Here is a 26,932-nt window from a genome sequence, read left to right on the forward strand (position 1 = left end):
TCACAGCTCATTGTGTTCTGGCTTGGGATGTTTCTTGGCCAGGATCTCAGTCCAGAAAGCTACTTCTTCCCCTTTCAGTCTCTGAGTTTGCTGGGTGGTGGCCCCGATCTGCAGGTAGCCTTCCTTTTGGTCATACTCTGGCCAGTGGGGCAGTCCTTCACCATTAGGGTTCCTGGGAACAGAATCAAGTAGATGCCTCAAAGCAACTCTGTGATTCCCTGCATTCATATATACATTCCTGAATTATCTGTTCCCAACCACCACACAAGATAAGGAGAACCAATGTAAGGGCAAAGGTTTGGAGTGACTGGATTTGAGTTTATCACTAGACTTTAGAAACTGTCCTTCTGAGTACCTAAGAGTCTTATCTTGCCCACCATCCCAGTCCCATCTTTATCACCAGTCTCACCCATTCCGAGCAAAGTTGGCCCAGAATTTCATCATCATCTTGCTGAGGTTGGTCTCCTCTTCAGAGGCTCCATCTGTGGGGAATAAAGAAAGGAGAAAGAGGCTTTAAAATATGTCACTATTAAAAGCACAGCTCTTAGGCCCACCAGCAGCAGTACTCAGGGTACTGTTAAGAAAGGCACAACTTTGGATTTTACTCCATTTCTACTTATTCAAAGTCTACAAAATCCTGGTTAACTGGTGTGCACTTTCAGATTGAGTATAATTGATCTAGGACTTATAATACTAGCATCTAATACTAACTGCCCTTATTTTCCATGACCACCTGTTTGTTCTTCCTCACTCGGGTTAGAAAGATCACACCCTAGGGTTTCCTCTACCCTACAATATTGTTAACTCTTGATATTTTCTTAGTCTTGTAAACCCATGAGGGTTGAAAAATATAAAAATGCAAATGTACTAAGGACTTTCTTGGAGCTTTCCAGAGACACCAATGTGTCATGAACAGCTATGCAGTGGGTTAGGAGCCACATGTGATGTTGAAAGTCAAAGGTTAGGAGGGTTTTCCTCAAACATTAACTGTGTAAAAGCTTGATATTGTATTATTAACTGTAGTATTGATAAAAATGCACATGTTTCAAATATCTACACAGATTGGTGGGCATACCAATACATGTGAATCTGATTCACAGCACCAAGTCTGACCTCACCTCCAGTCTGTCATGATTTGATATGCTATTTTGAATAAGAAACCAACAAGTAGCCTTCATGTCATCAAGTAGCCTACTTTGTATGACATACAACATCTTTACTATTGTGAGTGATCAGGAATATGAAAGCAGTTATGCTGGGGACACATTGATATATCTTCCTTAATGTATGTTAGACGAGGAAAAATGCTGGCCACATCCATGTATGTGTATCTCATCCCCATTTTATTGAATTAAGAAATTAAGATGAAGACTGGAGAAACTTGCTCAAGGCTGCTACACCAGGAGCAGAGGCTAGACCTCCTAATTCTACCCACATACCAGCCACAAGCCATTACCTCTCAAAATGGGGGCACCGAAGACAGAGTACACTTCATCTCCATGGTCTCCGACTACATTTTTGGGTCTCATGTGTGATGAGAAACTTGGATGGTACTGAAACTCATACATGTAAGTAGAGGCTCCAGTATCTGTGAAGACATGGATTCATAATAGCTCATGTTATTTGACATATGCCCAGATGGAATCAAGGCTCCACCTGCCTTTGAAAAAAAAGACCTGATCATAGCAATTCAGAAAACCAGCTTCAGGAAATATCCTTGATTTGCTTATGTGTACATAGCTAATAAATAACAGTGGTGTTTGATTCTTACATTAATGCAATTAAAATGAATGTGTATAATGAACTTGGCAAATAATATATATACATACATACATACATGTGTGTGTTAATGATAACAGGCTAAGTTCTTATTTTGTGGGAGTTCCAACAGTGAGAGTAAGTATGTGTCTGACTCTTTTGTCTGCTCTTGGGACTCTTTTCTTCCCATTGGTTACCTTGTCCAGCTTCAGTATAAATGATTTTGGCTTGTCTTAGTGTATCTTGTTTTGTCCTGTTTGGTTGTTTTCCTCCTAGAGGCCTGCTCTTTTCTGAAGGAAAATTGATAGATCGAGAGTGGATCTGAGGGAGAGGGAAGGTATGGGGGGATCTGAGAGGACCCCTATGTGCCAGAATCACAAGAATATTGAGATTACACAAACAATGGCTCCCTAATTATCTTTCCTGGAGCCTGCTAGAGCAATGCCATTCAAAATCCAAGTAACATTCTTCACCTAAGCAGACAAAGCAAACTTTCATACTGAGGCTCAAGAGAGCCTGGATAGTCAAAGCAATACTGAGCAGGAGGAATACTACTCCTGGAGGTATCACCATATCTGATTTCAAACCATACTTCAAAGCTATAGGATTTAAAACAGCATGGTATTGGTGCAGAAAGAGACATACAGATGAATAGGGTAGAATAGAGGACCCAGATACAATACCACATGGCTACAACCATCTGGCTAACAGAAATGCCAAAAATACACATTAGACAACATCTTAATGCAAGGAACGTCTGCTATCTCTCAATCCTTATTTCTCAACTTGCAATGGTGCGGAGGACTCTAAGATAAGACTCGAAACTATAAAACTGTTAGAGGAAAATGTAGGGAATTTGTATCAAGATATATGCATAAGACTTTCTTTCTGAATAATATTGTGGTTCTTGATAGAATAAGACTGGTGATCAACAAATGGGACTTAATAAATTTAAAAACAAGAGATTTTGTACAGCAAGGGAACTCAGTCAATTGAGTTTCAAGCAGCCTATATGATGAAGGAAACTCTGCCATTTATATCTGATAGTGGATTAGTACCTAGACTATACAAAGTTGCAAGAAACTAAACATCAAGAAAATAAACAATGAAATAAAAATAGGCCTAGGAAATGACAGAGAGATCTCAAAATGAGAAGTACAAATGACTAAAACCATTTTCTATAATGGTCAACATTATTAGCATCAGGAAAATCAAATTCAAATTCAAGTTATTTTTAGATTCCCTCTTGCCACAGTCAGAATGATTATCATCAAAAAAGAAAACAAACAGACAACACCCTCAAAAACAAGTTTCAATAAATGCTGTTGGAAATATAGAGAAAGGTAACACTTATCTGTTGTTGGTGGGAGTACAAATTGGTTCAGCCACCATGGAAATCAGTATGAAGGTTTCTCAAAAAGCTAAAACTAGCAGTACCATGTGACCTTCCTGGATATAGACACCCAAAGGACTCTTTGTCTCCTCTAGAGATACTTGCACATCCATGTTCATTGCTTCTTTATTCCTAATTAGTATAAATGGAATCAGCCTAGACATCCATCAGCTGCAGAATGAATAATGAAAATGCAGTACACACACAATGGGCTTTTATTAACCTATAAAGAAGGTCGAATTATCAAATATGTAGGAAAATGAATGGAACTGGAAAACATTATACCAAGTGAAATAACTCGGGTTTGGACAGACAAATGCTGTGTTGTTTCTCATATGTGGATCCTAGAGTCAAATTGCTAGGGTTTTTGCATTTGAAGCGATCTATACAAGTCAGGAAGCTTTAAAATCCACAGGGAGGTTAAGGAGAAAATTTGTTAAGGAGTTAGGAGATACTAGAACACATTACATGAAAAAAAGGGAGTGAATGCTGAAGGTTGAAGTTTAAGTAGAGATGAGAGAAAGAGGAGATGGGAAAGGGAAAGGTGGGTGAGAGCTGGCTAACCAAAATTAAAGATATATGAAAAAACCCACTGCTTTTTAAACTAATTTGAAAATGTAATATCTTTGAAAAAGGAGGTTGAACACTCCATGAGTGAACACCTCCCCAGAAGATATGAGTTACTAAATAAAAGTTACAGTGCCTGGAATGGGATACCATCCTATGATTTATTGGTCAGAGAATCCCCAGAGCACCTCCCTCACACTCTCCAAACAACATAGGTTATTGCCATTTTTCTTTGTTCCCCAGCAAAACTGGATGCTAGGAATCTTTTGTGATCATATAACATGTTTGGTTGTAGGACACAGAGAAATCAAGCTGAAGCTGACTTGAAAATGCTCACCTTCCTGGCTAGTATTGCTGGAAGCTGCAATCTAGGCTGCTGGGGGTACAGGAAGTCATTAATGGGATTACCTAACAATGAACTCTGTTTTCTTTATTTAAAAAAATTTAAAGTTTTTTCAAATTTTATTTTACATACCAACCAGAGTTCCCACTCCCTCTCCTCCTTCAGCTCCCCCTTCTCCCACCCACCCCTCATTCACTCCTCAGAGAGAGTAAGGCCTCCTCCCATGGGGAGTCAACAAAGCCTGGCATATCAAGCTGAGGCAGGACCAAGCCCCTCCCCTGCTGCATCAAGGCTGAGTAAAATATCCCTCTATATTGAATGGACTCCAACAGCCAGTTCATGCACTAGGGATAAATCCTGGTCCCATTGCCAGGGGCCCCACAAACTGCCCAAGACACACAACTGTCACCCACAATCAGAGGGCCTAGTTTGGTCCCATGCAGTTTCCCCAGCTGTTAGTCCTTGGACTCCCACTAGCTGGGGTCAGCTGTGTTTGTAGGCTTCCCTATCATGATTGACCCCTTTGCTCATATAATCCCTCTTCCCTTTCTTCAGCTGGACTCCAGGAGTTTGGTCCAGTGCTGAACTGTGGATCTCTGCATCAGTTTCCATCAGTTACTGGACAGAGTATCTATGATGACAATTAGGGTAGTCATCAATCTGATTATAGTAGATAAGCAGTTCAGGCACCCTCTCCACTATTGCTAGGAGTCTTAGCTGGGGTCATCTTTGTGGATTCCTGAGAATTTCCCCAGCACCAGGGTTCTCCCTAACCCCATAATGGCTTCCTCTATCAAGATATCTCTTTCCTTGCTCTCTCTCTCTCTCTCTCTCTCTCTCTCTCTCTCTTTCCCCCAACTTGACCACCCTGTTCCCTCATATTCTCATGCCTTGCCCCTTTACTGACTACCTGGTGCTCCTAGTTTACCCAGGAGACCTTATCTATTTCCTCTTCCTAGGGTGATCCATGTATATCCCTCTTAGGGTCTTCCTTGTTACCTAGCTTCTCTGGGATTGTGGATTGTAGTCTGGTTATCTTTTGCTTTATATTTAATAACTACTTTTGAGTGAGTACATACTGTGTCTTTCTGGGTCTGGATTAACTCACTCAGGATGTTTTTTGTTTTATTTTGTTTTGTTTTGTTTTTTCAGCTGAATAGTACTCCAGTGTGTAAATCCTATCCATTCTTCAGTTGAGGGGATCTAGGTTGTTTCCAGGTCTGGCTATTATGAATAATGCTAGCAGTGAACTCTAAATGCTACAGTATTGACCTGCCAGGCAAGATGTGCTTGATCATGCAATAGTGGTTGTAGGGCTATGAAGCTTGGTGATTAGACTTGAGGCTTGTTTCACAAGAGAGAAAGTTACTTTCTGGCTCAATTAATCTGGTCAAAAGTCCATGGACGAGAAAATCATGTGACTTTGGGAAGAACTTACTACTGTTTTTGTGTCCTCATTTTTTTCTAACTGGGCACATTGTTGTCAAACTGTCTTCCAAATATTTATACTCATAGAGTAGTGCTAGTGTGTTCTATAAGCACACTACCACCCTGTCTCAAGGCTCAGGAGACACCAAGGAAAGGCAGGTAGAAAGACTAAGTGCTGGAGGATGAGGAAGTGTGCTGTGAAATGCTGGATTCTGGACATGACAAGCTTTGCATTCGTGAACACTGAGCTATGGTTGCTTGCACCAGACCTGCTAAAATGATCAGTCAGTCAAAGAAAGCTAAGATCAGGAGAAACAGCCTCCCTCAGAAAAGAGACCCTCCAAAATTGTTATCCAATACCAAGTGGTCAGCCTTGAAATCACATCCATAAAAGTAACATTATATGGACTGTCCAGGGTACATTCACAATGCATTTCAGTAATATGTATTTGAACAATTGAAGAAAAAGAAGCCATGGTTTTGAGAGTCACAACAAACATTTAAAAAGGAATTGGAAACCATTTTCTTACCAAATTTCTTCAAAAGTCAGAGAATATATAGCTCTGCTCCCATGAGGACAGAATCACAAAAGATGTGAAAACAAGCAAGTTCATTACAAGACAATATAGTGGCACCAATGTCCTTCTTAACACAGATGGAAAAATACTCAATAGGATCCTAGCAAACTAAATTTAACTGCACTTAGATTCATGGTTCAAAGTCAGTTTCATGAGTGAAAAACATGGGACATCATGTTATAGAAGGAAGGACAAAATCACAGGCACCTCACAATAGGCAAAAACATAATAATTCAAGTTTCTTTCACCAAAAAAGGGACAGTGGGATGCACATGTTATAATCAAGAGCATGTCTATGAAGCCTAGTGCCTACATTGCTCCAATTGTGAAAACATGAAAAACTTCCCACTAATATTTGGAAGAAGACCTTGCTTGCTGCTTCCAGTCAGTGTGGTGTTCAAAGTCCTTGTACAGTTGTTTGGCAAAAGAAAGGAATAAAGGAAGAAAGAAAGAAGAAAAAAAGGAAGAGAGAGAGAGAAAGTGAGAGATAGAGAAGGAAGGAAGGAAGGAAGGAAGGAAGGAAGGAAAGAAGGAAGGCAGGCCCATCACTACTTCCTTTCCACCTTCACATCTCATGTGATGTTTGTCCAGCCTGCACTTCTTTCTACACTCCCTTCATCTCTTGTCATCTCCTATCTAGGTCCAACAGTTGATAATACTCCTCCACAATCCCTTATTATACACAGACATTAAAAGTTAGAGAGAGAGAAGGCATAAAAAGAAGGGAGAGAAACAACATAAACAAATTTTGTTTGAAAATACCCTAACAAACCATAATTCCTAGTATTCCAATTAAAAAGTAAACTAGATGTTGACCCCACAACACAAACAAACAAAACAAGCACTCAAATCAGAAAGCCAGGCATGGAAAGGTATTCCTGGAAAGAATAACCTTCAGATCACAGCACTGAGGTTGCCAAAGAATTGAGATATAATAAATGAAAGGATAAGATCACAGAACAAAAAATCAACAGTCACTAGTATTAATACGCCCCCCTCAAAGAATGCTCTAAAACATCTTAAACCAGGAGAACAATTTCATTTATACTGGCTACAAAAACACAAATTATACAGAAATAAATTGAAATAGTTTCATTTTTCCTGTACAACAATCTCTATAAGGAATCAATGAAAGAGATTTGTCACAATTAAATAAAAATATTTCATGTTCATGGCTTAAAAGAAGTAAAACTGTTAAAATGTCTGTATTGCCCAAAGCACCCTACCAGTTCACTTTAGTCCCCATGAAATAACTCCAATATCATTTTTCATAAAGCTAAAAAAATAGGACAATTTCAAGTTATTTGGAACCACAACACACACACACACACACACACACACACACACACACACACACACACACACACACACACACACACACACACAGACATGACACCGCACCACACACATCTGAATCAAGAAAGTAAGCTATTGACAAAACAAAAAAAATTAAAAAAAAAAAACAATTCACTACCTGACTTCAAACCAAAATAAAGTTACATGGCAACTAGCATACAATGGCATTGGAAGGGGAAGGAGGGATGGAGTGAGAGAGAGAAAGAGAGAAGGGAGATAGAGAAAATCTTAATATTTATTATTTATCCTGTGACATTCTTGTGTATATGTGACTTGTTTTTATTAATTTGACTGGGCCTACCAGTAAAATATTTGCTTGGAGTAGCCAAGGAGACTAAAGAGGCTAGATAAGAAGGAGAGCCCAAAGGGGGAATGCAAGGATTGCCCTGGGAAGGGGAAATAGAAGAGATCTCTTTCGTAAACTTGGAGTGGGGTAATGGTTTGGGGAATCGGAGCTTGAAGGATAAAGTTGGGAGGGTTGGGTGTGGCAGGTGGATTGGAGGCAGGTGGGAGGAAGATGGAGAGTAACAAAAGAGAGGGGCCATTTTGGCCGCTAGGGAGAAACTTGGTGCCTGGGAAACCCCCAGGAATCCACAAGGATAACCCAAGCTAAGACTCATAGCAATAGTGGAGAGAGTGCTTGAACTACCCTAACTGTCATCAGATATACTCTATCTAGTAACTGATGGAAGTAGTAGAGATCCATAGCCAAACACTGGACTGAGCTCCCGGAGTCTTGCCAAAGAAAGGGAGGAGAGATTGTATGAGCCAATGGGTCATGACAAGGAACCCACAATGACCTGAGCTCTTGGGAGATCATAGATTGTGGACTAACATTTAGGGAGCCTCCATGGGACCAACCTAATCTCTCTGCATGTGTGTGTGTGTGTGAGACACTTGTGTATCTTGGTCTCTTTGTAAGATCCTTGCATTGAGATCAAGATCTGTCCCTGCCACTTAACTGACTTTTGGGACCCTGTTCTCCATGCTGGATTACCTCGCCCAGCCTTTATACAGGGAGAAGAAGAGCTCCATCCTGCCTCAACTTGATGTGCCATGCTTTGTTCAAGTCCAAGTCATGGAGGAGGAGGCATGGAAGGGGACGGAGGTAGATGGCAAGGGGTGTTGGGGTTGGGTTGTGGGGACTGGGAGGAGAGGATGGAGTGGAACTACAGCTGATATGTAAAATAAATGAAAAAATGTTATTTACATAAAAATTTGAAAAAAGATTTGAAGGGAAAAATCCCATTAAAAAATGCCAGTCATAGGAATTCTTACAGATGAGATAAATGTCTTTTACACTGTAAAATGATTTATATTATGAGCATTTGTCACATGGGGATAGAATGTTATGCTCTGTATAAACATCCCCACATACAGTTAAGTCTAGTTTTCCAGATGATAGTGCTATTTTGAAAGGAGATGGAACTTTAGGGGGATCACCCTGCAGGAACCTGATTGCTGAGGGTGGGTCCTTGGGATTCTCAGTCTTTGCTGACCACTTCCTGAATCTCTCTTCCTCTTTGCTCTGTGTGTGCCATGAGGTGACCTAGTTTTCTCCTCCAGAGTGATGTTCAGCCTCACCTCAGGGATACAGCAGTGGAGTTGCTCACCACACAATTAAACAATACAAGCAATTCTTACCTCTTTTACTGTTTTTTTCCTAATAAGACTAAATTTATTCAATACCCTAGAGTAAAAGTTTTGATTATAAGTATCCAACAGTATAAAAAGTACAAAACAGATCTGCAGATTTCTAATATATTAATACAAAGTGCATGACTACGTAGGGAGAGTGGAGGGGGAGAAGACTGTAGTTGAGGTCTAGTAATAAGTAAATAAATACAGAAGTAGAGATGATCCATCAAAAGTGTATTCTACCACCAATAATGCAGCCAAAATGACAAAAAAATCCCATGTCAAAGTAACACAGGAGAATGATAATGGCTGGGCTCTGTACCACACCAAGGCTGTGGAGAACAAACCCACTCATTGGACAGTCTGTGCATACAGTGGCTTGAACTAGGTAGGATTTTCCCAAAGGGAAGAGACACACGATGTAAAACTTCACAACTATAGGATGCCACAAACTGTGGCCCTCCCTGCTGTGAAACACTAACAGACTTTAAAAATACAGTTTTCAAATAATCATGAGTGAAGAATACTAAGGCAGCCACATACCCTTCCCTCTATGAGGGGTCTGAAATGGCACTATTGTTTTTCCTGAACTTTGAATTCTCCCCTCTCTTGCTGTGTTAATGTCTGATATTTTGTCACAATGACAACAGAGTTGTTGCATGCTGCATAGCTACTATCAAACCCTCTTCCTGGTCTCCTGGCTTGAGTAAACCTGCTGACCCTATACTTAACTCATACTACCTCACTGCTCCACTGTGTAGCAACTATTTTAGAAACAAGATAAGAATATGACATTTGCCTTTATTCCATGTATCATCAGGTGCAATTGAGTCTCACTGGTATCTCGTCAGGGCAGGGAAGCCTGAGTTCTACCTCCATTCTTGGTGACTCTTTGCTTCATGGTTTACTCTGGTCACTATAAACTACTCTACTAATAGATCAAAGCACAAACTGTTCAACTAACCAATGAGTATTGGTGGGTAAATACCCCCTTTCTGTTCTGCTGGAATAATCCTGAGACCTGACATATGATCCTTCCCCAAAGATTCCACAGTTCCTGCTGTCCACGGTGGGCATGTGCCTGGCCATGCATTATTGATTGGCCTTCATCTCCTCCCTGTGTCAGCCCTCACATCCCTGGTGTTGTCTCCTGGTATTAACTACCAAATTAACTACTTGCATTTGTACCTCTTCCTCAGAGTCTGTTACTTAAAACTGAACAGAACCTTTGCTGAATAAAACTTTGCACATTGACCATGAGAAGTTCCCACCTCTGTCTATCCTAGGAAGTGTGCAGGTTAGGACCAAAGTGAAAGAATCTTCATCTCTCTTCCCATCCAACTTCTGGGACTCACCTCTGTGTCCACGGGACACAATCACTGATGGGACACCAAATGTTAAATCTCCAAGGAGCTCTAGGACTCCATCTCTGATTTTGAGTGGCTCATTGCTACCTCTTACATATTTCTCAATCGCAACTGGAACTACATCCTCATTCATGCCCTGAAATGGATGACAAAAGTGATCACCAGCCTCTCCAGCCAAATGAGGCTGCATTGAATCTGATTTTCCCATGAACTGTGCAAACCCTCCCTGGGGTAGTGCAGAGGGAGACATTGGATTGATCCATAATTTGGGCCAACCCATCAAAACATCTGCATTTCTCACTCAATGGCCACAAATCCCTAGGTACTTACGAAATAGGGAGCAAACTTCTGCAGGAGAGCTATGGCCATCTTCTTGTCATCAGGTTGTGGAAATCTCATCATCTGTTACAAAAAGGAAAAAATATGCATTTATGAGTCCTCAGGAATGAACAGAAAGAGACAGACAGGAAAATAATCCACTATGAGATCCTGTGGAGATCTACAGGACCAGAGAGTCCAAGCACAGGATGGAGGTATCAGTGCCACAGTCCGACTCTCCTGAACTCCCAGATCCTCCCTCACTTTCTGCTTGACCCTGGTTATTCAGGCTACACAATGGTTATGCCAACAGATGCCCAACCAGGCTGATAATTTCAGAATTCATTTAGACAAAAACAAGGAGTAGTTGGTATAGAGTTCGCAAGCCTGGGCATCTCAGTTCAGCCATGCCAGAAAATGTTTCCTTAGAAACCGCTGCCCCAGACACAAGGTATGGCTTAAGGACAGAATTCAGAGAAGTATACAGTGGAGACATGGTAGTAGGTGGGTGGAGGAGCATCTGCCGAAGGGGTCTATTTATGCTCACTGTCGGCAGAAGCCAGCCAAACTCTTGCTTGTTGATTCCCACGATGTAGGGCACAGTGTTGAAATTCTTCTCAGCCAGGATCTCTTCAGGTGCCTTTGGCAGCAGCACTCCATCAAGCACAGTTGGTACAAAAGCATGGTCCTTGGGAAGAGAGCAGCACAGTGTCATAGATCACCAGCATTTCCTGCTCTGTCTGTTTAAGGGAGCAGCTGGAACATAGACCCCACTATTTTGGGCAGTGATCACAGAAATCCATGTCCTTAGAAGATCTGTGGGTCACACAATTTTGTCGTTTGTGAGTGATGAGGTTAATAGGAAAGTGAAGGTGGTAGGCATTTTCATTAAATATGTATCATATATCAAATACTTCATTTGTTAATAAATGCACACATATATAATATAGTTCAATTATTCATATTCTCTAGAATTGATTTTCCCTATTCTTAGTAGTGAGGTCTATAAAGTTTCCATGAATGCTGGATTAGCAAATCCAGTGGCTTTGTTACAATGGAATTCTAGGGCTAGATTCTTGGGAATCACTGGTCACAATATTGTCATCATCCTTAAATTTGGGTCCCAGCTTAAAGACACATTATCTAAGATAGATTTCTCAAAAATAATTAGTATATGTAAGATTTATTTATAATGTCATAAAACACCCATACGATCAGGGATTACTACTTTCTGGATAACAAGAATACTTTCTTCAGCTTCAGTTTCTGTATCTGGATACAACCCTGGATAACAAGATACTTTATTCAGCTTCAGTTTCATACTTATGCTGCAGTTTCTTATTGCCACGTAGATGCTAAATATGGGAAATCCACAAGTTTAGATGCTTTACTATCTTTTCCACAGTTTCACCATACTCTTTAGGTATCACATGACCATTTCCTGAAATGACAAAAATGGAAAACAGACAGATCTGCTCCCCATCACTTAGGTATACTGTATTGTTGAACCAACAATGACTTCATGGTCAGGAGGATCAAATCCAAATGGAGAAGGTCATGAGCCAAGAGCCAAGATGTTGCCACCTGGAGATAAATCCAAGCCTGTCCAACATCTAGCTTGAAAGAATGAATGTCCTGAAGCAAGATTCGAGAGAAGGGCAGTCACAGAGTGACATATCAACACATCTTTATTTCCATGTGTTTTTGATGCTATGACTCAATGGAAGTGCTGTACTTTGGATCTTAAGTGTCCCTAAAGACCAATGTGTTGTAGACTTGGTCTTGAGCTTGTCCTTCTAGTGAGAGGTGGTGGATCCTTTAGGAAATGGAGTCAAGGATGGGTTCAGGAAATGAGAGTGTCCACATAAAATAGACTGTAGACCTCCCACCCCAGTCTCTTTCTTACTTGCCTCTTTATTTGCTCTAATTCTGTTCCTATATTCCACCTTTTTAAACCTTAACTCTGATTGCAATTAGGCATAACATAATTTAGTAATTTATTTTGTCACACCTTGTCCCAAGAGGGTGAAATTCTTTGAATAGGACATACCTATTTCTGCTTCACTGCTGTGTCCATTTCTGAAACCATAACCTATCACAAAGTAACAGCTTCTTTAAAATAAGGAGTATCCTGGGATCTCATGGAGGGCTGGAGAACAGGGCTGTAAACTTAGCACAGCTAATGATATTAGCCTCTGACTGCTGATAGGAAGTGAGAAGATAGGGAAAACATGGACATCACTACTAGAGTTTTTGGGTACAAGAAAAAGGGTGTGGCATCTTCACCCTGAACAGCTTATGATTCTCTTAGGATATTTGTGTTCCTCAGCAATGTTTACCATGACCCTTAATTAGGCAACTTAGCCATCTGGCAGCTCAGCCTCTTTTATAGGTCCCTTTAGTTCAAGAACTGTAGTTGAAAAGAAGATACAAGATTGCTGGTTAGGAGCACTGAACCAGCAGTCAGGGGAGTAGTGCCAGACTTGTCTCTGGTCCTTGGCTCTGTTAACCCATAAGTGATTTTTGCCACTCTAGACTCCAACAGTACACACACACACACACACACACACACACACACACACACACCCGAGAAAGAACTGATTCCACAACAGAATCTTTCAGTAACAGCCTAACACTGTTAGACTCCAAACCTTAAATTGTCCTTACTTCTTTTGTGTTTAGTAGTGCATTGAAGTTAGACAGATTCTGTGGAGACAAAGAGATAGTGGTCAGAAGTCTTCCTGTAGCAAAAACACATCTTCTACCATGTGTTTCTAGTCCCTTCTCAAGCAGGATAAGAGGACCCTGCATGGCATTGTCTCAGTACAGGCACGAGGTGGGGCAGAATGAGTGAGGGCAGCAGTAGGAACTATCAAGTGCTAAGACCCAGAGTCAGAGTTACGAAGGCTCTGAGAGGATGCCTGCCTCTGTGTCAACATCCTCCTTCAACCCTCCCACATCTCTCCCTCCAGGTAGCAACACCCCAAATTTTCTGTTAAGAAAACATGACGATAAGGTGACTTCAGTGGCAGGATGTTTTGGCCTCAATGGGAAACTAAGCTGGATGGATGATAGATGGACAGGATGAGTCCACTACTCCTTCCCCTTTTGCTATTATTCTTATTTCATGAGTTCAGCATGTGAGCTGTATCTCCATGCCTCAGAACATAGGGCATGATGAGCACAAAGATGGATACCTAACACTGTTGGTCAAACAGACTTTAAACCTAAGCCATAAGCCATTGTTAGCCTGGAGGAGTAGATAGTTTCTAAGCATACAGGGTATGAGTGTTGATTGCTGTTGTGCTTAACCTTTTCAGGAGGCAAACATATTTCAGAATGAAGTCAACAAATCAATGGGAACCTGGGGTGTGGATTCTTATTATCTTTGGAGCACCTGGACCAAGTTATGTTCTTAGATTTGAGCCATTTGAAGATTCTGTTACAACCCACTCCTTTTCCTGTCCAAGGCTTCTTTGACTTGAATATTTGTTTACAATAGAAGATCCCAACTACTGTAAGCTCACTGACACTCATTCCAGCCCACCAAGATTGAAGGGGTTTTAATGTTACTTCAGATAATGGGTCTGACTTATTTGTGTGTTATGATTAGAGTATCAAATAGTCCCTCACAGCTTTGCATTGGACAATGGTCCCCAGATAGTTGCACTATTTTGTTAAGTGTTTGAAACTTTGAGAAATGGGGATAGCTAGAAGGCAGTCACTGTGTGTATAGCAGTCACATGTGGAGGTGTGTGCCTCTAAAGGTTATGCCTGCTCTGAAGTGGCCTTCATTCTCTGCCTTCTGTCCAACAGGAGGTGAAGAACAACTTCCACCACACATTCACAGTTCCAGGATGTCCTGTGTAATCAAATAGAGCCCAGAAACCATGAACTAAAATCTCTGAACCCAGAAAACAAATAATATTTATTTTGAAGTTGTTTCAGGCTTTTTCATTTGTATTCATTCAAAGGTAACTAATATAATGTGAAAAATGATCACTGGAGCTCCACCAGACAGGTGTGTGTGTGTGTGTGTGTGTGTGTGTGTGTGTGTGAGAGAGAGAGAGAGAGAGAGAGAGAGAGAGAGAGAGAGAGTAGGGAGATGCTTTAAGTGCATGCGTATATGTGCATCTGTGTTTGTGTCTGTGAAAGCATGTGTGTGTGTGTGTGTGTGTGTGTGTGTGTGTGTGTGTGTGTGTGTGTGTGTTCCTGAGTACATTGTGTGTGCAAACTGGAATTAATGTAATTAATGTGATGGGATCTTAAGTTTCTGGGTTTTCCCCCAAACAGCAGTAATTTCTGTATGAATTATATTCACTATTGATTCAGATAGAAACGTGGAGAAAACAGAAAATTGCCCCATGGAGAATGACTGAAATGTTTTAATTTTCTGTAAGTGAAAAGCAGCTGTTACTAAAGACTTGCCCTTAACCTCAGATCTGGAGTAGCTGAGAAAGGAAGACCATGAGTCTGTCCTCAGCTACTGACAAGCACGGTTAAGGCCAGCCTGGAACACACAATGATACCTTGTCTCAAAAACAAGAAATCAATCAAACAACAACCATAAAACTGAAGGAGAAAAGACGGCTTGTGTTTGCATTCATTGAAGGCCTTGGGTACCTTAATTTAAGTCTGCTGAACTAGCATTCTATCTCCAAGGCCATATTGAACTGAACCATGGGCATACAGGCATCTAGAGCCAGTGGATTTTGAGAAGTCTACTTTAGAGTGTCTCAGGTCAACCATGAGGTCACATTCATCTCTCACAAAGGGGGTAGTTATAGTGTGTCATCAGGCTTTTTCCTATCTCAATTTGTCCTAGGAGGTTCCCTGTGTTGCAGACTATTATAACAACAATAATAATTGCTGGTGGCCATGTCAGAGGACCTGCAGTCAGCAATGGGGCTTATGGAGTTCATTTCACCTAATAGCAAAGCTAAACCTACGAGGGCCAAAGTCCAGCAGGGATTGTCTCCAGAATGCCTTTTGCTTCTTCTGTGCTTCCTCCTGCTTGCTGCTGCCATGTTCCTGCTGTATTTGTCATGGTGAGATTCCTATGTAAAAGGACCGCACTGGTTGTTTCTTGGGAAAATCCCACCTCTCACTGGGCAATTTACTTGCAAATCATAATAAAGAATGTTTTTATAAGAGCAATAATGCTTAGTTGAATCAATGACTTAATCAGACTTTCTGAGTTAGCCTAAAAGAGATAGGTGGTTAAGACTGTTAGTAAAGATGATGAGGGACATGATTTAGGTTGTTCTGCCATTTATTCCAATAAAAGGTACAAAAAAGGCAAATATAGGCCAAAAGTCACCTTTGTTAGATCTGAGATTTGCAAAGGATGAGAAATAAGAACAAGAAAGTTTCATGAATTATAGACCTATGAACTCTGCCTCTGGGGAAACATAAGTGGCTAAATAGAACAATTATGTCCCTCACCCAAAGCTAGGCCTGAATTCCTTGGCCATGTAACTTACAGAATTAATCACAGGTCCTGGTTGAGAAAAGAGAGTTGTGAAAGGAAACTAATGACCCTATTGCATGTAAAGGAAAATAGATGGTTAGCTGACAACTTGTTTAAAGTTTTTCTAGAGTAGAAAATAAAAATCTGTTACACTAAAACTGCAAACAGCTGCCTTCCAGGGCAAAGTCAACTGTCTGAAGCATGCTGAGCTTGTTTAAAACTTAGTTAACAAGTTATAAAAGAATCATTACTTCTGGTGAAGAAAATGTTTAACTACTTTTAGGCTTCTAAGAAAAACAGGCAACTTGTGATTTCAATGTGATTTTTTCTTATGTAAAGGCTTTAATTTGTTTTTGGAAAATATGTAATTTATGGTTGTGAGGTAATCTTTCCTTGCATAGAAATCTTTGTACCAGGTATAAAGGGGATAAGAAAAAATAAGAGACATAGGAAAAGGAAAGATATAAAGGAAAACATCCAAAAATGGGTAAAAGGATGAGATCAGAATCAATGTAGAAAGGAATAAAACTGGAAAGGAAAACAAACAAAAGAAAAGAACAGAAAAGGAATGGAGTCAAAATAACAACCAGCAGAGAAAGAGAGAGAAATAAAATGAAGATTACGTTTTGGCTCTCAGATAAAGTTTCCATGTGTGCCTGTACCTCTCCATTCCAGTAGTTTGTCTATCCACACCTGCTCTTCAGTTTCTCTAACCTGCTGAGAGCCTGTTGGGGGCTGGGTGGCTTGGTGGCTAATAATAATAATAATAATAATAATAATAATAATAATAATAATAATAATAATAACATAACCTCACAAATATCACTCTCTCTGAGAAGTATCAACTTGCTACCTATAATGGGTGGTCTTTCTCTCTGTGGTTCCACAACACAACACATTTCCAAATAAACATAGGGCTGTATTTCTTGGATTATTCTGGCAAGCAACGAAAATGTTCAGTTTATGTTCATATGACCGACTCTGACACCAACCTTTCTAGTAGCTGTCATAGAAGGCTGGATTGATAAATAGATAAATATAAGGATGGATGGAATTGTTCACTATATTCACTATTGATTCAGATGGAAGCATGCAGAAAACAGAAAATTGCTTTGGGAGGACTGGATATAAATGTGCATACATGTCGGTTGGATGACTCTTGGATAATGAACAGATTGCAATAGATACATGAATAGTTAGATATAGGTTGTAGTTTGATGAAATTATTTTGATGAATTGAATACATGTATGTATGAATGGATGGATGATGAATGAATAGACAGAGGCATGGCTATGCTTAAAGCATATTCCTGAAAAATTGGGTGAGTGCTGTTATACTTTGAATAGATTCTTAATCTTCCAAGATAAACTGTGATATTTTCTGAAAACTTTTTCTTAATAACCCCATTCTCAAAATTCAAAACACTAATGACTTTTGGAAATACGGAATGTTTAATTTCTCAAAATGCAATGGAGAGCAAAATATTAAATTTAAAAAGAACTGGGAGAATATTTTGAAAAATTTCACCAGATTGTTACTGAATTTCTTTTCTTCTAAAGCCTATAATAATAATAATAATAATAATAATAATAATAATAATAATAATAATAAATTTTTAAATTGTCCCTTAGGATCAAGTGGCTGACACTGCTCTCAAGAGATGATAAACTGTGTCAAGCAGTTTGGGGCCAAAGACCGGCAGAATAAATGAATTCTGGAACCAAGCACCTGGAACACATACCATTGGAAAACACACCCACCATTTTCTGCATGACCTCCAAGAGCTCATCCTCCGTCTTCTGGCGCAGGCAGTGAACAATGACAGCAGATGTGGTGGTTTTGCACCCAGCAGTAACAGCAACTTTCTGCATGAGGTAACAGGCAAACATAGAGGTCAAGAGCAACATTAGTATCCACCATTGGTGTAGACAGTGGGTTCTATCCTAAGTCCCATTTCTATAGATAGGCAAGTGATCCCGAAAGCACTCCAGACCAGCACACTTGGGGTCTAGGGCCCACAAAAGGTTTCCCTTGTTATATATAATTTGTAATGGGTGGCATGAACACATCTGAGTCTGTTACCTTAACTTTTAAAATAGTCACAATACTGGAGAAGTGTATTGCCTTGAGAGAAGCCAAGTGCAGTGAATAGAGGGCTAGGAAAACCATGATTCCACTTTCCGTTTCAGATCCACTTCCTTCTCTGACTGGTCATTTGGCCCTAGTTTCCAGTGCTGTTACATGAGGAGAGCTAATATATGTGGCATGCTTCAGAGGGTATCCTGTCTTCCCACACAACCCAAGCTGAATTTCAAGGCATCTGAATAACATGACTCACAGGAATAAACTTCAGAATCTGTGGAGTGTGGTTTAGATGGAACCCTAGAAGGGATTTTTGTCCAGCTATTCTCACTTCAGAAATCCCTTGAACTTTATAGCTGAATCCTACATCCAGCAAGACCCCTGAGAACTCCAGGAATGAGTATGGCCATTCTCCAGGGTGGGACATACCTCAGTGGCTGTCCTGGGATTCTTAGTAAACAAACTAGGAACAAAGATCACACCACTCTCAGAAATGGCCCTGTGGAAGAGGTTCTTGGCCAAGGGAGACAACACCTGGGATGGAAAGAAGAGGAGAGTTTATGTTCACAGGAGTGGTCCCATGACCCATTTGCCCTCTGAATGCTCCTCTTCCTTGGTCATTCTTAGAGACTCTGGCACTCAGTAGACACTACACTTCATCTGTCTATTCTATCTCTTTGTCTTTTCTCAGGCCTGAGATTCCACAAAGAAACTCAGTAGAGTAGAACCAGGAAACAGAGTAAGAAACAGTAGAGGAAGTGTGTGGCAAGTGCCTAGGGTGACAGAAGATACTTGAGGGACATTTTTGAAATTCCTAGCCACAAATTGAGAAATTCTTTTATTCTGAATTTACCCAGAAAACTGTCATGTAAGAAACAAAAGTAGCTGAAGATAAATTTTAGTAGAAGACCTACTTATGGGTCAAGCTAACACAAAAGATGGAAGAGAAGGAAGACGTGGGAAGAAGGGAGGAAAAAAGTGGTACCATCATAGAAATACACTGATATTTACTTAATATTCTGTTGTTTATAATGGAAACAATAATAAATAAGGCCCTAGAGTTCATCAGTTCATGACTTACTATGGACCACTGTGCAAATAAGAATGATAATGCTATATGTGGGTTTAATATTTGGGGGTATATTTATACCATATTACATTTGAAAGGATTATTTCATTATAAAAACAGCATGAGACTGTAAGAGGCAGAGGATGAATGGAAACATGATAAATAAATGATAGTTGAATAGATAGACAATAGACATGACATTGAGGAAACAATAAGAGACAGATGTGACAAGATATCTACAGTGTCTATACAAGAGTCACAGGGTTATGGATGACAGTTTTTCCTTAATACTCACCTCTAGTTTTTCATTCCTTCATTTTATTTTATTTTATTTTATTTTGGTCTTTTGAGACAGGGTTTTTCTGTGCAGCTTTGGAGCCTATCCTGGCACTCATTCTGGAGACCAAGCTGGCCTCGAACTCACAGAGATCCGTCTGCCTCTGCCTCCTGAGTGCTGGGATTGAAGGCGTGTGCCACCAACACCTGGCTCATTCCTTCATTTTAAATGTGTGTGTGTGTGTGTGTGTGTGTGTGAGAGAGAGAGAGAGAGAGAGAGAGAGAGAGAGAGAGAGACAGAGACAGAGACAGAGACAGAGACAGAGAGACAGAGAGAGAGAGAGAGAGAGGAGAGAGAGAAGAGAGAGAAAGATGAAATGCAGCAACTGAGTTAATATTGTGCTCAACTCTAAGAGTTTCATATAGGTAACAGAACTTTCTATACCTTCTCCCTAACTCCCATATTCCAATAACCATTTTTTTTACAACTTAGTTTGGTTTGTTCCACATATGCTAACCACTCTTTGCTGTCTCACTTTCCTACATTTTTCCTCTCACTCACTGTCTACAAAAGAACTCACCCCTGTGTCCCAGATTCTGCTACTGCCATGCTAGCCATGGACAAACTCTGAGGCCACCGCAGAGAGGATCCTGCCTGCTGTGCACATTTGAGAGCCAAACATATAGATCTACCTTGGATACAAACAACTGTTTCTTTCTGTTTGTAGTTTATAATCAACCCAAGTCCCAGACCTGGCTAAGAAGCAACTGGTTGTTGATAGTGACTGAGAGAACGGGAGTCAGTATTCTGTAAGAGTATGGACCTGGAGGGTAAACCACTTTCCAGTGAAGGCCGCGCACCCAAGACTATATGGGAAACATAAATTGTACTTGATGAGTTTAAAACAAAAGAGGCACAAAGTTACATGGGTGGGAGGGGCACATGGATATGGCAGATGACAGGGAAAGAATGAATAGTATCAAACACATTGTACAAAATTCTCAAAGAACTATAACAGAAACATGACAAGGCCAAAGCCTTCTGTGTAAAATGAGACTCAATCTGTTTCTTGAATAAACATGCTTTAAAAACTTGAAAAAATAATGATTACTAAGGGAAAAAGAACTCAACTAAGTGAAGAGGCTAGGGTTGTCACAGCTCCAAGCCAAGACTGGAGATTTCTATGGCTCTGGGAAAGCAAATTGGACTGTGAGCTTCCTATGAACCAAATATAGCTGGTTTGATGTCAGCAGATGACAATTAATACTTTGCAGTGAGTAAATTGGGCACTGAGTGAAGGTTTTGGGTTTTGATTGACAGCAATGAGCTGGTTTCTAAGAGGAACCATCAGCAGCCACGTCATCAAGCCCAGACACGAGACTTGGTTCCGGGGGCACTTACAAGAACAGAGACACTGAAACCTCCTGCTGACTCTCCAAAGATGGTCACAGAGCCTGGGTCCCCTCCAAAATAGGCAATGTTGTCCTGAACCCAGTGCAGTGCAGCCACCTGGTCCAAATGACCCCAGTTTCCCTGGCTGTGTTCATCCCCTGTGCTGCAAAGACAAAGAAGGTATACATTGCATGGCTGGCATCTTAGAACCACAGTTGTATTGGGGTCCTTTACAGCTTTCCTGAATCCAGGTGAACTCAGCATCCTTGACATAGGAATCTTCACCTGTATGAGGCTCTCATGCGTTATTCCAGCAACTAACTATGCACAATAAGGGTCCAACATATATCTAACTCTGGTGTGAGGGCTACGGCACATCTTAAAACAAAACAAAAAGTATGGCAGCATTCAGCTCAAAGCACAGAGCACAGATTAACAAATAATATGAGATATAGTGCAGCAATGGGGGAAAGAAATTCAGGTAAAGAAAGAAGCAAGGGTAGGACTGGAATATGCTGTAGACTCATAACCAGAGGAACCCTCTTTGTGTTGGTGGCATTTGTTAGAGACCTAAGTACAATGAGCATGAGGGCCTGTAAATATGCAAAGAAGAATTTCAATTAAGATGAGCAGCAGGTGTGTAAAGGCCTTGGGGCTGGGGGAACAAAAACATGCATGCAGCGTCTGTAAGACACAGGCGGAGCCACTGCTGTGAGCTTTTGCATGGCTTCTATGTCACTGAAATTCACGTGAATATTACACAAAGGCAAGACATGGTCCAATCATTCATTGTTTCACCAAATATTCTGACCACATATGCAGCACCATTCTGTAAAAGCTGCAAGTTTGATTAAAATATTGGTTATAATATTAACCCACCCCTAACCCATCCCTCAGTAACAGGGCTTTGAAAGGTGGAAAATGTGGATCCAAAGCAGCAGTGCTCTGAGCATAGTTTAAAGATAGCCGTATGAGGATCTTCTGCCTGCCTGGGAAAATGGTGTGAGCAGAAAGAAAAGTCTGGCATACATGAAAGGCCCTGTTGTGAGCAAATGGGTGCTTGGAGCAGTCAGCAGCTATGTAGGGTCCTGTGGGAAACAGATAAGCATTTTTGATGAAAGAATGGTCAGTGGGTATTAAGGGGCTAAGTTTCTCCCTGCTAAATGGGAGAAGTCTAAACATGTCTACAGAAGACCAGGAGGTAGGTAAAAGGACAATGCAGGTAGGATTGAAAGGCAAATTAGGGATTTCAAATAGTGTGAAAGAGTTGCCAGAATCACTCAGGACATTTACAGATGGAACAGGAAATATACAATGCCTGAGGACAGGGAGAAGAGAGGCAGAGAAGGAGCAGAAGGGCAGTGGGAAGGAGCTGGGCAAGGCCAGGGCATCTCACTGTGGCTATTATACTGTTGTGAGCTATATGAGGTAGGTTGAACACTGGTAAGGTTTCAGTTAGCTTCTTGGATGACTTTGCTTCATGGCCACCTGAAAACTTACCTGCAGCACCACTAGCTGAGATTACTTCATGAACCCACTCACCCCTACTTCCCTGTCAGGAAATGCATAATGTTCAGGTGCTGTGCTGTGGTACCAATTGCTGCCACAGAGGAATGCAGAGTGCTGATGAAATACGGGTGACCATTTCAAAGGCAGCAACATAAAGACTGGGCTTTTTGGAATAATCAAGACTTTGTTGCATGGAGTAGGGGTCTAAGAAGACATCCTAGAAGCAAGAGATGTGTGGCTGAGGAGCATTAAGATAGATAGGACCCAGTAATGAAGGACTGAACCACCACCATGAAAAATTTGTCAAACATTTCTGTAAAGGATACATTACTAAAGCTGGGTTCTAACATCTTTAATTCTGTAATTTGATGTTTTGAATATGGTCTTTTCCACAAGAAAACGGGACTTTGGTACGTAATGTGCCAAGTTTATTCAGTGGTAGAATTCGTAGTGGTTGAATTTGTCTTTCATTTAGCACACTGTATTTTTAAGGGATCTGTGCGCTTGAGGGGATTGTACTATATTCTGAGAAAGGAAGTTGTTCTCAAAAGAGCAAGACTGCCTTCCCATTTACTCTGGCATTCTGCCTTGCCATGTAATTGTCTCTTCATCCTATAGATTCACTTTCTATTCTTCTACCATCAAGCAATTAGCCTAGGGACCCTCACCATACCCAAGTCTGAAATGATTTAGTTCTTGGTTTTCAGTCACCCAAACACTGGCATAAATAAATCTGATTTCCTTGTCATTGACAAATTTCAAATACAGTGCTATAGAGCTGATCAATACAGAAGCCAACGTGCAAAGAGGAGTGTCTATAAACCCTACCTGAAGAATCCCCAGATGCTCAGGCGGTACTGAATGGCCACCACCACCACATTTTCATGGGCAGAGAGGGCCAGTCCATCATAGGTTGATGCCCCACCAAATGTCAGTCCACCTCCATGGATCCACACCATCACCTAGGTAGCAAGAAAAAAAAATACTTGTCATAGAAATAGAATTGGGAGGGAGCCCAGAATATGTTTGGTTTGATTTTTGTGGCCTGGCGCTGACGAAGGGCCCCCAGTTAGCACACTCTCCTTCACTTGAGCCCACTACCTTCCCACCACAATCCTCCACATTTTGCTAACCCCACTTTACATCCTCCCTTTCCATCAAGTCTTCAGCCATATGACTATTAAGATTGTCTACTCTACACCAGGTTCTTTTATATGGCTTCAGTCTGAGGACAGATACAATAACTGTTAATTTAAGGCTTCAGGGTTTAAAGAGCTTACATTCCACAGAACTGGGAGAAAAGAAAGTAGAAATCTTATACAACACTGCTAATAAACAAGAAAGAGAAACAAGGATTATCTAAGCACAGTAAAATGATTATTCTCTACAATGTAGAAACAAAGATTGTCCCGTTTGATAATAGATAAAACTGAGGCACCTCCACTGGGATCCCACAGCTAATGAAAGGTGGAAGTAAGACTTGAGCAGCCAACTGGCCCCAGCTCACAGCCGAGCTGATAACCATTGCAGTTCATGGTCACAGTTCAATGATCTGGGCCAAGACCTGGGCCCCCCCTCAGCTCCGACAAGTGTTAGTGCTGCTATGTCCTCCACTAGGACTCAGGTACAGCTCACCAGCTGCTGTGAACAGGTAACAACATGTGAGGGGCTAGGAAGGCAAGCGATTTCTGCTCTTTCAGCAAGTGGAAGCAGGCCCAGACTCTATGCCCAGATCCCATGTCTCTAGAGACTTTGTACATAGCTGGACAGTCCCTTGCTTTCCAAGGTCCATGAGCTTCTGTTTATCCTCCTCTTGGGGTCTCTACCACCTACATAGAGGGTCTGAGTCAAGCTCATCTTAAAGACTGAGCCTGAAGGATGGCCAATGATGTACTGAAGCTGTTATCCCAGGTGTCTGTACAGACCAGATGATAAGAAGATCCTTGAAGGCAAGGCTATACATAATGGTTCCTGTCCTTTCTTCTCCCGACCCAAAGTCTGGCTGTGTAGACATGGAGTCCAAAATAGAAGCTGAATAAATGGATGGGAGTGAGATTTGTTCTCACCTCCTCATGCAATGTGAACATGTTTAGGGTCAAATACTATTCTGATGACTGCAGTTTCTTCTTTACTTCTGAGTTCCATTCCAGGTGCTCACACCCATCGTATTCCACATCAAGGATCATGTCTTTGCAGAGCTTCTATCCAAGACTGTGTGTGTTTTGTAACTTGCATCATACCCTACTTCATTTCAATGGGAACTACTCACTCACTAGGCCATCAGCAAGTGCCAAAAGTAACCAACCAGGGAGGGGAAGGAGGTACAATAAAATCACAAGCAGTTGGCAAATGGCATGAAAAGTGCTTATGAAGTTGCTTCAGACTCCTTCCTCCACACCACAATAATGGACCTTGAGAGTTTCCACCTGGCAGTTGTCACAGGTATTGAGGGAAGAAAGGCAGCACACATTCCTCTTGCCAGTCCCTGCCTAGGAGCACAGATATAAAGACAAAGACCTGGGCTCTTGTTTTGTGACAACTTCTGGGCACCCTCCCTTCCCTACCTGAGCCTCAGTTTCTCTGTAGAGAATGGCTTGGGCTGTTTATTTTTCTCTAGGATTCCTTCTGGCACTAACATCATTGCAAGTTGTTTCTTAGCTGCTCTGGAGACCAGATTTGTAAACTAAGTACTAATAGAAATCCTTTTGAAAAACTTCTATTTGTATGAGACAATGTGCAAAACTTAAGCTGTACATCCCAGATGCATAGAAATCCCACCAAAATCAGGATCTTTGTGATGCATTTACATTTTTTGTGGTAAAAGGAAGCTCTTGGTTCCTGACACAGTCCTGGCCTTTCTAATCATGCATCTAGCTGCCTGCATTTCATTTCAGCAGCACTGAAGATCTGGATGCTGTAGTACAGAGGACTAGACCAGTGGTACCCATGCTTACTGGCAACCTGCTGCTCCTTGTCAAGTTAGCAGGAGTGTAAATATTCAGGTAGAGACAGTCTTCAGAAAACTCCAGATGGATTTTCTCCTTTCTGTTGGTTATGAGGTCATTGATCTTCTGTCCTCTCACTGCATCTTGGGAGCACCTAGAGGAGAAAGTGAACACCTGAAATTCCAACATATAGGAGCTGAATGTCACCTGGGTTTCCATCTTGCACCAGGATGTTTAAGTTAGTAAACATTGCTTATTTTACAGGACTAGTATGTGGTGTAATTAATAAGAGGGACTTTATGAGTAAAAGGTGGGAACCCTGAGATTCTTAACCCAGTAAAGGAACAAATACCTTACATCTTCCCCCTTCCTAGAGCCTTTGGGACATTCTGGGCAATGGAGAGATGTTCACAGTCAGACCTACCTGGGATATGACAAGCTCACCGGTGTCTGCTCAGTGCCTGTCCTTGTCTAGGCCTAGTGCAGTGGGCTGGGGGTAACTCTGATCTTTCATTAGGTGACTTTCTTTTAGTCTCTTTGAGACATGTATGAATCCAGGAACTTCCACTAATAACTGTTTAGCCTGTTGCAAGTTGCGGGTGATGTCTTTATGGGATGATCTCAATGACTTGCATTCTAGTATGTAGTCACTGATACGATGGACAACATTGGCTAAGTACCTTCCCTGCTCTGTGTAGAAATATTCTGTCCAGGTCCAAGTAAAGCCAATGCTATCTCTAAAGACCTCTGTCAGTCTCCTACAAAGGATAACTGTTGGCTTCTTTATGAGATCAGAAGGACAAAGAATAACTGCTGGCTTCCCTAATGAGAGATCAAGAAGGACCAGTGTAGAATAGAAATAGACTTGGTAGAAATTGCTGAGTCATCCTGGAGTCCCAGACACTGGTTTTAATTTCCCCCATAAACTAACTCATTTAAGCTTTGGATTAGTACTTCTTATGCCCAGTTCTATTTATATAAAGAGGGTGAAAAGCAGAGGATTCTAGAGAAGAATGAAAGGTCTGTAATGTTTCTAAAGTAATCTGAGGATTCCAGAAGGCTACTGGACCAGTGATTGACTCCCACCTGCATCACTCTAAGATATATGCTCTCACTGATGGAAGCCCAGGCCCACCCCAGGAGCTTACATAGGGGGGTAGGAGGTGGCATTCTTCACGAAGCTCCAGGGCTCTGCAGGCTGTGGTGGAGCAAACCTCAGGGATCCAAGAGGAGGCTTGGCAAAGGGGACTCCAAGGAAGACAGCCACAGGCTGTGAGAATCCTTCTAAGCTGATGTACCTCCCCAGGACTTTGCCATGAACAGTGTTCACCACTGGAGGTGAGGATGGGTGCCCTGTGGAACACGGAGAAGTAAAAGAACACATCAGAGTGACAAGATCAGACCTGGATTCAATGTGGGTTTCCCTATTTTCTAAGCACAT

The 26,932-nt window shown here is 41.2% G+C and overlaps 1 protein-coding gene across 1 annotated transcript; it reads right to left on the reverse strand.

Moving 5' to 3' along the window:
* Positions 1-26,932, reverse strand: LOC100766339 (carboxylesterase 1F). Its single transcript, XM_035441680.1, has 13 exons — positions 26,640-26,932; positions 25,501-25,645; positions 23,375-23,508; positions 21,047-21,200; positions 18,729-18,833; positions 17,978-18,082; positions 13,414-13,452; positions 11,294-11,434; positions 10,759-10,830; positions 10,417-10,564; positions 1,457-1,588; positions 410-482; positions 1-172 (listed from the first exon to the last, which is right to left on the reverse strand). Exons 1-13 carry the CDS (start codon positions 26,930-26,932, stop codon positions 1-3), a joined length of 1,713 nt encoding a protein of 570 aa, XP_035297571.1.

Source organism: Cricetulus griseus, chromosome 3 (genome assembly GCF_003668045.3).
Source record: "Cricetulus griseus strain 17A/GY chromosome 3, alternate assembly CriGri-PICRH-1.0, whole genome shotgun sequence".
In the NCBI taxonomy this organism is placed as follows: Eukaryota; Metazoa; Chordata; class Mammalia; order Rodentia; family Cricetidae; genus Cricetulus; species Cricetulus griseus.

Excerpts from the sequence above, each read along its gene's own strand:
- LOC100766339 (XM_035441680.1), bottom strand. The coding sequence starts at position 26,932 with ATGTGCTTAGAAAATAGGGAAACCCACATTGAATCCAGGTCTGATCTT. Across the intron at positions 25,646-26,639 it reads GCCACCTCCTACCCCCCTAT|GTGCTCCCAAGATGCAGTGA; the intron begins GTAAGCTCCTGG and ends TTTCTCCTCTAG. Across the intron at positions 18,083-18,728 it reads ATCCCAGGACAGCCACTGAG|AAAGTTGCTGTTACTGCTGG; the intron begins GTATGTCCCACC and ends TACCTCATGCAG.